This window comes from Sordaria macrospora, chromosome 1 (assembly GCF_033870435.1).
Source record: "Sordaria macrospora chromosome 1, complete sequence".
NCBI lineage: Eukaryota > Fungi > Ascomycota > Sordariomycetes > Sordariales > Sordariaceae > Sordaria > Sordaria macrospora.
The window spans coordinates 8927317-8940927 of NC_089371.1; the positions used below are offsets into that span (position 1 = coordinate 8927317).

Consider the following 13611-nt stretch of genomic DNA (forward strand, 5'->3'; position numbering starts at 1 on the left):
TAAACACTCGTTATCCTCTTTTGTTCCTATCTAGGTGCAAACTGAACTCGCAATAGAAGGGGGATACATTTGATGATCGTCAAAAACGAGTAATCCCGCGTTGGACTGTCTTCTCAACAGTAAGGCAATCAATCATTGATCATTGTCTCCTCAGATTTGATTCCAATCAAGCAAGTACCAACAACATTATCACTCTTTAGGTAAGGCTTCTCGGCCCTTTATTATCATCAACATGATCATCGACATCATCGTCAACATCATCAGTCAAAATGAGCATCGCATTAAGGGTATGGAGAAAATCTTATCTTGTCCAAGATGTCTTTCGACAAGGTACTAACTGAGCCTGGAGAAACATCCAGTATATAAGTCTCCCCAAGGTCAGATGAAAGTCAGCAGGTGCGAAACACCGAAGTCACCTTCACTGTCAGTAAATTCACAAAATGTTCTACCTGCCTATAACTGCTATCCCAAATGTCCGTGAAGTCCGAATGTAGGTAAACCGACATATGCCATCCATTCTCAACAGCCAAGCGTCATACATACCCATAATTCTTTGACTTGCATGCTTTAAATAAGATCAGATCAGGTCAGATTAGATACCTATGTCAAACATGTGAAACATGTCAACCCTATCCAAGCCCACACACCATTGCAATCCCACAAGCCAACAAAAAGGCCTTCGTGACGTTCAACAGTTAGGACATATTTATCAGTTACCTACCTACCTTGTCAAGCTTCAAGACTCAAGACTCAAAATTAACTAATCTTACCTCTCTCTACCTCTAGGTACATTCAGGTAGCTGCAGCGAAACAGTGAACGCTGCAAGTCTAATAGTGAAGTGTCTCTCCCATAGTCCCTCCAACGTCCACATAGACAGTGGTTTCTTGATTCATTGTCTTTTTACCTTATGATCCTTGTGTCTTTTTGTCTCACCTTTTCATCTCAACGACACAAGTGTGAATTGAGAAGTGAGAAGTGAGAAGTGAGAAACACCAGCTAGAACCTCGTCATCTATTCCTGATTACCCAGATTTCGCCGCACAATGGTATCATGACACAAGTATAACTAGATAACTAGTTGACATGTGCAGGCTGGAGGGTGGTAATCTCTACCTTGTATTTTCGAAGCATTTACTTAAGTACTATGATAATCTACCATAAATTTTGAAAGATGACAGATGACTGGATTTGTGAGGTCCTGGTTGCGTAGCCAAGGTACTCACATACCCCGTTCCATATGCTTTTTTTGTTAAGGTGTAGGCCATCGGTAGCATTGCTGCATGGACATGGAAGTGGAAGTGAGGAGTGCCGGGGTGATTTTGCTCGTCATCCATGGCAGTCTACGTTGGAGGGACTTGATGAATCGCCTAGTTGTGGCATTCTCAGATCTAGATACAAATTATACTTCACTAACATATAACTTGACATAAACGTACGAATCCAAAACGGCTTGCTTGCTATTCACCAACTAATCTCATCAACCATAAGCTAGATATACAACACATCCTGCACCTCCCCCATTGCCTCAGCAAACCTAAGAATGGGTAGGCATAGCAACATCCGCCTTCCGCTCAATCGCATCATTAGCCGCCCAGTGCGCCGTAACCGTCTTGAGCTGCGTATAAAAATTAACTCCCGGCTTTCCATAAAACGTGCTCGCACCTCCGCCCGCAATGCTCTTCTTATTGCCCGTGAAGCTAAACATGGGAAGAGGCACAGGGATAGGCACATTAATGCCGACCTGACCGGCCTCGATTCTCTTGCGGAAAGTCTCGGCCGTCGGACCACTGCGGGTAAAGATCGCCACGCCGTTGCCATACTCGTTGCTGTTGATCAGGTCGATGGCGTCGTCTAGCGTTTCCACGTTCAAGCAGACCAGCACGGGACCGAAGATTTCTTCCGTGTAGCACTTCATGTTCGGGGTGACGTTGGAGATTATAGTTGGTGCGATCCAGTTGCCGTTGGGGTACTTGGATGGCTTGTAGCCCCTGCCATCCAACAAAATGGTAGCGCCTTCGGACTCGGCGGAGGCGATGAGGGACTCGATCCTCTCCTTACTTTGCGGGCTGATGACGGGACCGAGGTCGGCGCCTTCTTCGAAGCCGCCGTTGACGTTGAGAGCCTTGGCGCGCTCGGCGAGTTCAGGAAGCCAGTCCTTGGTTTCGCCCACCATGACGAGGGTCGACAAAGCCATGCAGCGCTGGCCGGCGGCGCCAAAGGCGGCGCCTACTACCGCGTTGAGGAACTGGTTCTTGTTGCAATCCGGGAGCACGGCGGCGTGGTTCTTGGCTCCCAAGTTGGCCTGCACGCGCTTACCGTTGGCGGAGCCGCGCGAGAAGATGTACTCGCCTGCTTTGTTGCCTCCCACAAAGGAGACGGCCTTGATGGCGGGCTCGTCGAGGATGAAGTTGACGGTGCGGTGGGCGCCGTGGACGATGTTGACGACGCCCTCGGGGAAACCGGCCTTCTGGACCAGTTCGGCGAGGATCATGGCCGCGCCCGGGTCGCGCTCGGAGGGCTTGAGGATCAGGGTGTTGCCGGTGACGGTGGCGATGGGGATGCACCACAGCGGGATCATGGCGGGGAAGTTGAAGGGGCAGATGGCGGCCACGACACCCAGGGGTTCCCGGTAGGTGCGGGTTTCCATGTCCTTGGCTACTTCGAGGACCTCGCCCTTGAGAAGCTCGGGAGCACCGCAGGCGGCTTCGGCGACCTGGAGACCACGGAGGACATCGCCCTTGGCGTCGGCAAAGGTCTTGCCTTGCTCGAGGGTGATGCTCGCCGCGAGACGGTCCCAGTTCTCGCGGATGAGGGCGACGAACTTGAACATGATGGCCTGGCGGTGGAGGACGGTGGTGTTCTTCCAGGACTCGAAAGCCTTCTGGGCCGAGTCGACGGCGGCCTTGAGCTCCTCATCGGTGTTCTGGGGCACGCGGGTGACGAGGTTGTTGGTGGCAGGATCGTGGAGGTCGATGTACTGGGTGGCGGAGGAGGCGACGAACTGGTTGTTGATGAACCAAGGAGTGTCCTTGACGTCGGCGATCTTGTCGTGGGTGGTAGGATAGCTGGTCGCCGTGGTCTCTAGGGCAGCAGCAGCAGCAGCGGCGGGACGGAGGTGGTTGGCGGTGGCATGTATCCTTCGGGCCGCGGTGGCGGAAGCAATCTTGACGGGGGACGACATCTTGGAGGAGAGCAGAAGTGGTGATACTGCCCTGCGTGAACTGGTGGAGGCGAGGCGACGACCAGCGGCAGAGGCAGACGCTGAGAGAAGACCTCGAGAAGTGAGGCGCTGCATTGTTGAAGGAGTGTCCTTGAGGACAGGAAGAAGTCAAGGGAGGAAGAAAAGAAGAAAATGCAACCACGGCACGACGGCGGTCTCTTTTCAGACCCGTCAGTAAGAAGGTATTACCTTGACCTAATTCCTATTACCCGTGGTGTCTGCTGACTGGTTGGAATCAATTAACGACTGGACAGCAAAGAGATAGGAAACCCCGAGACTGCCTGTGGCCATCATGTCCCTTTTATCAGACACAGACCAATACCGCTTTCCCTCTTCCAAACCAACCGTTAGCCCGAGGCGAACTTTCATTCCCGGCTTGACTTGACCATCAATCTCGGTTTATCATGGCCATTGGTGTCGCTCTGTTACGTACAAGGCAGGGACAATGATACAAACTGCCACTGTCGTCCTAGCGCAAACATGCCGTCGTGCGGGGGAGTGCGGAGAGGTGGAGATGCTTCTTTCTTGCAGTGAATAAGCCGCCGCCTGCCGACCAACCAATGACCTCCCCCGCCTCTCTCCCTGTCGAGCCTGTCCTGGCGAACGGCGATCAGTCTTCCCCACTGTGTCTTCATAGCGGACCCCCTCATCAGGCACATCCCAGCCTTTTTCAGCCCAGTTGAGCCTGTTGAAGGAAATGCACACCCGGCTGCCAGATCAAAGCTCCGAGCTACATACCTGGACGCTATCAAAGGGACTCCGTCGTCAATAACAGCCAAGATAACGCCATCACCTTCAACACTCCACACTTCTTAACTGCTTCAGATAATGCGAAAAGAGTATGGTGATAAGAGCCTAGATAGATAGAATACAGACAGTGCGCGCCCCCTTTGATACTCCGAAAATATCGAATCGAGCACTTCGAAAAACTGGTAATGAACTCAAACCACAAAGAACCTTTTGAAAGGCCAACTATACCCAGGCCCGGTATCGCGTCAGAGCTTAAAGAATATGAATTTCATGTCACGTCAAAACGAAAACACCCAACTAGATTTAGGTGATCCTGTACTTTGTTTCTTCTCTTTCTCTTCCTCTTCCAACTATCTCAAACTCCTTTTATTACCCGTTAATAGATAGATAGTCCCACCTCTCTCTCCAACTGCCTCACTCCACCAGTCTGTCATCTTACGACTGGCTGCGGGTGTTGCGCTTGGTAGCCTGGTTGGCCTTCTCGGCACCAGTGGCGACAGCCTCGGCAGCCTTGTCCTTGACGTCCTCGGCCTTCTCCTTGACATCCTTAGCAACCTTCTTAACGGGAGCAGGAGCGCTGCCGCCAGAGACGAGAGAAGCGAGAATGGCAATGAAGGTAACGAGGAGGGCGGCAGCGCCACCGGCAACCTCAGGAACGAACTTGATAGCCTCAACGGGGTCCGTCTTGGCAATGGTCATGAAGAGGTCAACCTTCTCCTTGATGTAGGTGACAGGGTCCTCGGTGAACTTGAGGTCGTTGGGGGAAGCGGGCTTGTTCTCCTCAACCTTGGGCTTCTCAGCCTCCTCGAGCTTCTCCTCGACGGGGTGCTTCTTGAAGAAGGTCTCGTCAGCAAGAGCCTTGGCGTCCTCAACGGAGTGACCAATGTAGATGTTGTCGAAGAGAATGTTGTTCTGCATGGTCCAGATCTCGAAGCCAATAGCACCCATGGGCTCAAAGCTGGCGGGGGTCTTGTCCTCAAAGTAGTCGGGGTTGGGGATCTTGCGAGGAGCCCAGGGTCCCTTGTAGGCGGGGTTCTCAATGAGAGGAGCGCTCCAGATGCCCTTGTACTCGGGGTTCTTCTTCATGGGCTTAGTCCAGGGGCCGCAACCAGAAACCTCGAAGCACTTGGGGTTGGGAATGGTAGGGGCGATCCAGTCACCATCCTCCTCGTCATCCCAGTCCTCGGGCTTCTGGGCCTCAGGGTCGGGGATGGTCTGGGGCTCATCGACTAGCCAGTCCTCGGGGATGGTAGCCTCCTCATCGACAATCTCGTACGGGGCATCCTCATCCCAGTCCTCGGGCTTCTTGGCATCGGGGTCGGGGATGCGGTCCTGGTCAACCCAGTCCTCGGGCTTGGTGTCGTTGGGGTCGTCAATCTCGGCCTCGGGGTTGACCGAGGGGACAAAGTCCTCGAGGAGGCTGCCCTCCTTGACGGTCTCACCATCCTGCTGGATGAGGTAGGTGTTGTTGGGGTGGACAATGAGCGTGTAGAGCTCGGTGGTCTTGACGATCTTGGCCGCCGGAGGAGAGCTGAGGTGCTTCTCCTCATACTCGCCCGTCTTGGGGTTCTTGTGGTTGAAGATGAAGTGCACCTTGTTGGTGTGGCCGCACTTGTCGGGACCGAACATGATGACGTAGGGGGTGGTGTTGGAGAACTCATCCTGGTGGAGAGCCTTGTTCTCACGGAGGAGCTTCAGGTAAGCACCACCGCACTCGAGGCCATCTGGAGGTGTCTGTTAGCAATTGGCTGTAGTAGGACTGAGTAGTGGGAATGACATACTCTGAAGCTTGACCTCATACTGGACAACGAGATCCTTGCCCTTGGGGTCGATCTTCTTGGGGAACTTGGCCGAGATGGCGTGGTGGGCGGCCGCGTTCTTGACGACGAGACCCTTGTCGCCCTCCATGCCCTTGTAGACGACGGGCTCCTCGACGGACCACTCGCCGACGTAAGCCCACTCCTCCTCGGTATCGGGGCCGGTCTCCTTCTTGGCGTGGGAAGGCTTCCAGCGCGAGTCCCAGTCGTCGGTAAACTGCTCGAGGAAGGGAGCCTTGAGCTTGGTAGGCTATTCGGATGCATTGATTAGATGCTGTTTGTGGCGATGGACTGCATTGACGACGACTACTTACAGTGAAGGTAGGGAGCTTGACGGGGGAGACCGAGGTGGCGGCCTCGGCGACGGTGCTGGAGCTCTCGTCCTTGAGCACCTTCTGAGCATCGTCGGCGCTGACACCTCCGGCGAGGAGGGCGGCGCTGGCGGCAGCGGCAGCTACGTTGAACCTCATGATGAAGGCGAAGTTGCTAATATCTCAAGCTGAATTCGCAATCGCGTATGTGGTGTGTAGAATGGAGGGGTTGGTTGTTGCTGAAAGAAAGAATGTCGAAGTCGAGTTCGAGTTCGAGTTCGAGTTCGAGACAGACAGAGAGACAAGAACCTTGTTGGGCAATGGATATTCACTCCCACGGCACAAGGAGAGAAAAAAAAGAGGAGAAAAAGCAGCCGGTGATGGGGGGAATGGGTGCTGGTGGTGAGTTAAAAGTTTGGGTTCAGGTTCAACCTTCCTCCAAGTGACAACGTGTCTTTAACCCGCCTGAGACGTGAGATGGCAGCTGCTGGGGAGCTTTGGCGCGGTAGGTAGCGGGCGGGACCTGCGGAGACCACCTCAGCATTATTTGCGGGGGCACCTCAGGTTTGGGGCATAGGCTGGCTGGAGGCTATGGCAAACTGGCCTCTCAGCGTCGTCTCAGAGTCCAGTCGGCCGGGACTTGTGGAAATGCTTCGAAACTTCCATGGACGGGATTGGACAGAAGACAAGGGGTCTCTCTATTGATTGGCCAGCATTGAACTAACAATTGTTCTACCCGTCTTGTAAGGGGGCTTGTTACTCGAGGCCATTGTCATCCCTTTTCGCTACAAAGGAGCCAACGTGCATGTGGCACAACAACCGGTGGGTTTTTATCTCAGCTGCTCCCTTGAGACTGTTGTTGTTGGTGTTGGCATTGACTTCTTGAGATTCTTTGGGAATACATTCTTCTGACTCTCCATCTTCGGAATGTCTTCACCGTGGCTTCCATACTGATTGCTGAGTGGCTCTTTTCCCCGTAGCGTCCTGTTGGTCAATTGCGTTGGAGCCAGTGGTTCTAGCGCGTGTATATTAAGTGGGGCCATCTCTTTCGACCACGAACATGGCCATGCACGGCAGGGTGAACACTTCAAGGGTCCTGTCTCGCCAGTGAAGGGAATGTTTGTCTCTATGAGAAGACAACCAAGTTCGTCTCCTGTGGGTATGTGGGTGTTTGTGCGGTGAAAGATACAATCAAAGACTGGCTCCGTCTTTTTTTCTGCCCTGGTTGCTTGTTCACCACCGTGTCTTGGAGAAGGTCAAGTGTTATTGTTCCGAGATCTCCATCTTCATCTGATGGACCCGGTCCAAATACCCCATTCTGGCAACGGAGCTTTGCAGCTTCCGAGTATGGAAAGACGAGCTCATTGGGATATCAAGGTCTTAAGTACAAAGATCATTGACACGATGCTATCTTGACCCGGAGTTGGAACCTTGATGGACTCTGGATCGGGCAAGCGAACTCTCTTCAAGATCCACAGATGTAAGTCAGCGGGTACTGTAGGGCCTTGAAGTGCCCCAAAGAGCCGGCTGAAGCACCCAAACCATTACACTAGCTCTTCACCTTCCGCTTTTCCAGTTCGTCGCTCAACCAAACTTTGAACAACGTGGCTCTTTCCCTCTTCATATCCTATTTAGCCTCATCTCGCCAGTCCTGAATATCGAAACTTCAAGATTTACGCGGGCGTGTCGATGATATGAAGAAGTAGTGTAGGATCCGCACGGCAGGAGCTTCCGAAATGGCGCCATTCTTCCCGGATCCCGGTCAGTGACAAGTCTGGCTGGAGCGGGACCACATTTTTTATTTTCTTGGCATTCAAAATCGCTCCGCGCCGCGCACGTCAACGGGCCGCCGCTATCGATCGAAATCGCGAAATCGACCCCTCCTCTCTCCGCGCCGTGCCCGAAACCCGCGCCGCGATTCCGTCCTCCGCCGTCCGCCGTCCGGTAAATCTCGACCTCTCCCGAAACCTCCCCTTCACCGGAGCCCGACCCATCGCCAAAATGTGTCCCACCTGCCCCCCCTCCGCCGCCTCTGCCTCGTCAGAAAACAACAACACGGACAACAACGACCACCTAGTCCTCTCCTCAGACTCCTCCCACCCCGCGAACCTTATCCCCGCTCTCTGCGCCAAATTCTGGACATTAGGTTGGGTAACCGGCACAGGCGGCGGCGCCTCGATCCGCGACAATGACCTCGTCTACCTTGCGCCGTCCGGCGTCCAAAAAGAACTCATGAAACCCGAAGACATTTACGTCCTGTCCCTCGCTGCCCAAGCCACCTCTCCCAACCCTAAACAGCGCGTGTACCTGAGGTCTCCGGCGAACTACAAACCCTCGCAATGCACACCCCTCTTCCTCGCCGCCTTCACGAAACGCAACGCAGGTTGTTGCATCCACACGCACTCGCACTGGGCTGTTCTCGTCACTCTCCTTCTCGAGCGCGAGCGTAGCAGTAAGGAAGGGGATGAAGAAAAGGGAAAAGTGTTTGAGATCAACAACATTGAGCAAATCAAGGGATTCGGTCGCGGGTTCGGGAAGAGTGGGAACTTGGGATATCATGATACGTTGAGGATTCCTGTGATCGAGAATACGGCGCATGAGGAGGACTTGACGGAGTTTTTGGAGGAGGCGATGGATAAGTACCCGGATACGTATGCGGTGCTGGTGCGGAGACATGGCGTTTATGTGTGGGGGGAGAATGTGCATAAGGCGAAGACTATGTGCGAGAGGTATGTTTGTTTCGTGTTTTTTCTGGTGGTGGTGGTGGTGGTGGTTCGTATCGATGGCAGTGGTGGCGCTGTTGAACTTGAACGTGGGCTAACATTTACCTGTGTACAGCTTGGATTACCTCTTCCAACTCGCCGTCGAGATGAAGCAGCTCGGTCTTCCCTGGATTACCGACATCGAGCCTACCATTCCTACCAGGAAGTAAACGACAACAATAACAACAACGACAACATAGTGATACCAGATACCAAACATCAGCAAAAACACTCAATCAAAACCATACATATCCATGTTCAGTTCAGTTCAGTTCATACGTGTGTCCACGAAGTGATTCAAACCCGCTGGTCATTACTACCATATCGCTCGTCACTATACTTTCTCCAACTTTTCAGTTTCCAAAAGGTATCAAACACAGACACAGACCCAACCGCCGCAGCGCAAAACACCATTAAGTCCGTCATCCAAGCCATCCAAGCCATTAATCATACCCATGACAATACCCATACGCTCATCCCATCATATCCAAGCCATCACATCATACATCCAACTCCAAAGGCATCATCCCACCCACCCCAACTCTTCATAACTCTTCAACCCCCTAGAGCATCGCCGCCAACCCCAACAAGAAACCTCCCAATGACCCAACAGCCACCCTACCCGCGGAACCAACACTACTCGTGCTCTCAACAGTCGACGTACTAGTACCCTTGCTATCATCATCATCACCATCAGAGCTAGGCTCAGCAGACGGTGTACTAGTGCTCGTAACGGTCGTAGTAAAGCTGCCACTGGTGACCGTGCTCACAACAACGACATTAGTCCTGGTAACGCTCGTGGTGGTGATAGCGGGCGAGGTAGGGTTGGCAACAGCCGCGCCACCCGTGGTGGCAGTGAAGTAATGCTTGTCGATGCAGTCTTGCAGGCACTTTTGGTAGTTGGCGTTGCCGGATTCGGTGCCGTCACCCTTAGGGCAGTCTGCTACGCAGTCGTTTGTCTCATTGACCTTTTTTTCGTTCGTTTGTCAGTTATGTGTTTTCTGGTAGTGGGTGGGGGAGAAGGTGGGAAAGGAAGTTGGTGGGGAAGTGATTGGTGAAATTGGAGGTTAAATAGGTGAACATAAGCGGGGGTGGACGTAGAGAGCGTGTATAGAGAATGGTGAAGAAGGCTGAGTGTGAGAGAGGGGGGGTTAGCTAACGTACATCGTCCTCGGAAGGATTAGGAACAGCAATGCACTTGCTCGTGCAAGCAACGTCGCCCTCCTGGCAAGCCTCTAGGCACTTGATGATGGCGGCCTGTTCAGAGTTCTGAGGAGCCGAAGCAGAAGAGGTGGTGGACTGGGCGTTCGCGGTAAGGGCGAAGAGGCCGGTGAGGATGAGAGGAGCGAAACGCATTTTCGGTTTTTTTGTTTGTTGTCGGTTGGTTGGTATTAGATATTAAGAGAAGGTATTCCGATGTCTATATCGTAACGTGTCGTGTGTGTGTAACCGGTAATCTCAACAAGCGAGTGTGAGAGCGAGTGTCGGTATGATGATCTGGGACGAGACGAGGTAAAAAGTTCTGAAGAAAGGAAGAGAGAGGAAAAGGGAAGCAGACGAGGGGAGAGGGAGAGGTTGTGTTATGTTAAATACTCTTTCACTTGGAAGGGAAAAGCTCATACGACATGGACGGACAGACACATGCAAGCCACCACTTTCCTTTCTCCATCCTCCAGTGTTACCTTTTCCTCCCTCTTCTCCATCGCGCCGTAGCAACCAGAACCTACCGTGACCTACCGTCAAGAGAAACAGCTAGACATCCCTGCCTGCGCCTCAAGCAGCTCGATTCGGTCGACTTCCGTTGCATAGCAAAGGCAGCAGCTGTGCTAGGGATGGAACATGGGGGAAAGCAGGTCACGATGCCTGACTGCCTGTCGTTGCAAAGTGTTTGGCTCCTGTGTGCCACTGACTTCTCCAAACACCCGAGCCGGGGTCTTGGACTGGTCTTGGACATCGCGTATCTCCCCCACAAATATCCACAGACACGAAGGCAGGGACAGGGGTACCCGGTCTGAGCGGCTTGAATGGTGGAGATGGACAGACACCACCAGAAAAATGATCCACGATGCAGGCAGAGCGATGCGCCTCAAAAGTGGGTGAGTTGAAGGTGTCTCGTGGAATACTATTGCTTGAGTTATCCTCTGATCGAGTAAAATATGACCTGCTGTGTTGCGTTGTTGGACACTCTCTGCTGCGCTGGACGGAATGTCGTGTTGTGTTGTTATGTGTTGACTGACAACCTGAAAGTGTCGGCATTCGACTCGCGAGACGAGTTCTCAAAGGCCCAGCCCGGTCAAGCGTTGTGTGACCCCGCGAAAGGGACAGACAGAGAGATTGTCTGATGTTTTCTGCCTGGGTCAAATCTATCCCTTCCCATGAAGATCCCATTATTGTTCGTCACGGGCACAGATGTCTTTACGTTTACCGAGCCATTATACCATATCCCCATTATCGCGGGACACAGGGATAGAATCTTGGTCAAAAGTTTATGCACACTTCACTTCCCGTGGTTCCCCTGGCTTGGTGATGTTTAGGTGTTGTGAAATTAAGATTACTGCTTGGCTGCCACCCACCATTATCCTTTGACCAGATTGCGGGTGTGTCAGTGTGGTAGTGGTGGGTGGTGTCCTCCCCGTGGCGGACTCGCAGACGCCAGCGCCGAGACGAGGAAGAGGGAGAAGGGAAGGGAAACGATGGACAAAAAGTGGGTGTGGTGCTATTTTGCCCGATTCGGTATCCCATTCAAGCAGTGACCAATCAGAGGCGGCATTGGGTTTTGGATTTTTAGTGTAATTCGTGTTTGACGCTGGGCCACAGGCGCCCTCAGCTCGGTGCTCGCTCCGTCTCGTTTCCATTGCTGTTTTTAGAGAACAGGTTGGAATTTGAGACGCTCACGATGTTGACCTTTGCTGAGGTTCAGTTCATCCAATCTGGAAAACAGACTGACGATGCAAAGCATAGGCAGACTTGACAGACCGGGAATGTCCAAACGGACGATGCACCGACGCAGAATTGCAGACGCGCAACGACCTGCACGCCTGCAAATCCGTCCAAGCCACCCGAACCGAACCGCTTCGACAACTTGCCAAGCGCAATCCATCAATGTGACACAAAAGGGAACTGGCTGGCGACAAAAAAAAGCCTCTTCTCCTCCCTAGCCCTAATTACGGGCGGTTGGGTGGTGATCAGCACTTGCGCGGAGCTAGCAAACGCAGCCATCAGACGTTTTGAAGTGATTCTCGGCCTTGGCTTGCTTGGCCGGAGCTTGACACCGAACGGCCTCCAACAACACCAAAGAAAGCTTCAATTCGTTCGTCGAGGGAGGGAAACTCAAAGGCAAGCGTTCGCAAGGAAATGAGACAGATACTGTCCGTGAACTCTTGTTGACCCGAAAGCGCGGGCACGCTTCGCTATGCAACACCTACATAGACATCGCGAGCGCTTCTTGACTGGCTCAGGACCGTGACATTTGCGCTGCGCTGGGTTGCGCAAGGCAAATCATGGAGGTGGTGTTCAAAGCTTATTCTTTGTCCCACGCTTGTACATAATTCAGAGAAATCGCCATGAAACGACCGAAACGAGTCCTCCGAGCCCGAGTCTGCTTGTGCTCTGGGGTCTGTACTGCCGTGCCGTGCCGTGCCGGAAATAAGGCCGTCTAGCCGACTTATACGAGGGACTTCCCAGCCAACGAATGATACGCACAACCGTTCGTCTGATGACCACTGGCTCTCATGCTGGGACACGCGCATCCAGGCGTTTTTTTATTTCCACACTTGTGGCTCAGAACCTGAGGCTTAGAACTTGAAAAAAAAATAAAAAAATGCACGAAGGGTCTTGATGGCCGATGCGCTCAATAGTCAATACGAGGTCACGAGCTGTCGTCTGGACCTTTCGGGTCACTAATGGTCCAAGGAAGCTTGTTACCAGATCAACGGCAACGGCGACAAGGTTATCAGAATCTCCACTTGGATCATTGGCGTGCCCTTGGATTAAGGTGTCTTTATGTAGAAGAACTTGGGACACATGCAAAAAAAAGAAAGGTTGGAGGCAGCTGGCACAGCACGTAATTGAAGGCTGACGCACTAAAACGGATGGAAGAGATGCGATCTTGGAGTGATGAAGATGAAGAAGGGCTGAGAATAAGAGGCGCGCGCATGGTGGGAAAGGGTTTGTATATGCGATGACAGGAACCGGATGGGATGAAAGAGACCGGGTGGTAACACAAGATGTGTAGCCGGAGTAGGTGGGCATCTTGACGGGATCGCGGCCGGTCTCGTCGAAAGAGGCAGGCATGGAACCTCGGAGCTCTTGTGGAAAGCGGGTATTTGGTGAGGGAAGGGGTAAAGGGATTTGGAGTCCTGGAAGTTGACGGGGAGCTCGACGAAGATGTCCTTGTAGGTGGAAGTTGCTCACACGTCACCATCACAGATGCCAAAGAATTGCCAAGTGATCGGTTTTGAGACGAAGACCGTACTGACATTTTAGCAGGGAGGGCCTGTGCTATCCTCATTTTCTTTTGTGGCCAACCCAACCCTCCATCAGTCAGCCAACTTCTGGCGATGCCTCCTTCCTCTTGGTAATGTCCTCCTGATGGGGGGCGCCTTCCATCTACTACCGGTGGCCACTTCCATCTTCCTTCATCGCGGAGCCTGGTGGGCAGGTTGCAACCTCTTCGAGTTGGTTCTGACAATACCTAAAGGTACCTGTGCTGATCAGGTTCTATCAGGAACGGCAATTCTGTGAATAGCTTT

General features: G+C 52.8%; 4 protein-coding genes across 4 annotated transcripts; 1 reads left to right on the plus strand and 3 right to left on the minus strand.

Annotated features, from left to right (window-relative positions):
* Positions 1-1478: 1478 nt before the first annotated feature.
* Positions 1479-3366, minus strand: SMAC4_04851 (uncharacterized protein). Its single transcript, XM_003347496.2, has one exon. The coding sequence runs from the start codon at positions 3293-3295 to the stop codon at positions 1535-1537; it is 1761 nt and encodes a 586-aa protein (XP_003347544.1). The 5' UTR covers positions 3296-3366; the 3' UTR covers positions 1479-1534.
* Positions 3367-3718: 352 nt separating this feature from the next.
* On the minus strand, positions 3719-6430 carry SMAC4_04852 (uncharacterized protein). Its single transcript, XM_003347497.2, has 3 exons — positions 6102-6430; positions 5752-6037; positions 3719-5694 (listed from the first exon to the last, which is right to left on the minus strand). Exons 1-3 carry the CDS (start codon positions 6255-6257, stop codon positions 4406-4408), a joined length of 1731 nt encoding a protein of 576 aa, XP_003347545.1. The 5' UTR covers positions 6258-6430; the 3' UTR covers positions 3719-4405.
* A 1569-nt stretch (positions 6431-7999) lies between these two features.
* On the plus strand, positions 8000-9130 carry SMAC4_04853 (uncharacterized protein). Its single transcript, XM_003347498.2, has 2 exons — positions 8000-8827; positions 8937-9130. The coding sequence occupies exons 1-2, from the start codon at positions 8100-8102 to the stop codon at positions 9028-9030; spliced, it is 822 nt and encodes a 273-aa protein (XP_003347546.1). The 5' UTR covers positions 8000-8099; the 3' UTR covers positions 9031-9130.
* Positions 9131-9136: 6 nt separating this feature from the next.
* On the minus strand, positions 9137-11075 carry SMAC4_04854 (uncharacterized protein). The gene is made up of 2 exons (XM_003347499.2): positions 10025-11075; positions 9137-9828 (listed from the first exon to the last, which is right to left on the minus strand). The coding sequence occupies exons 1-2, from the start codon at positions 10214-10216 to the stop codon at positions 9424-9426; spliced, it is 597 nt and encodes a 198-aa protein (XP_003347547.1). The 5' UTR covers positions 10217-11075; the 3' UTR covers positions 9137-9423.
* Positions 11076-13611: the final 2536 nt, after the last annotated feature.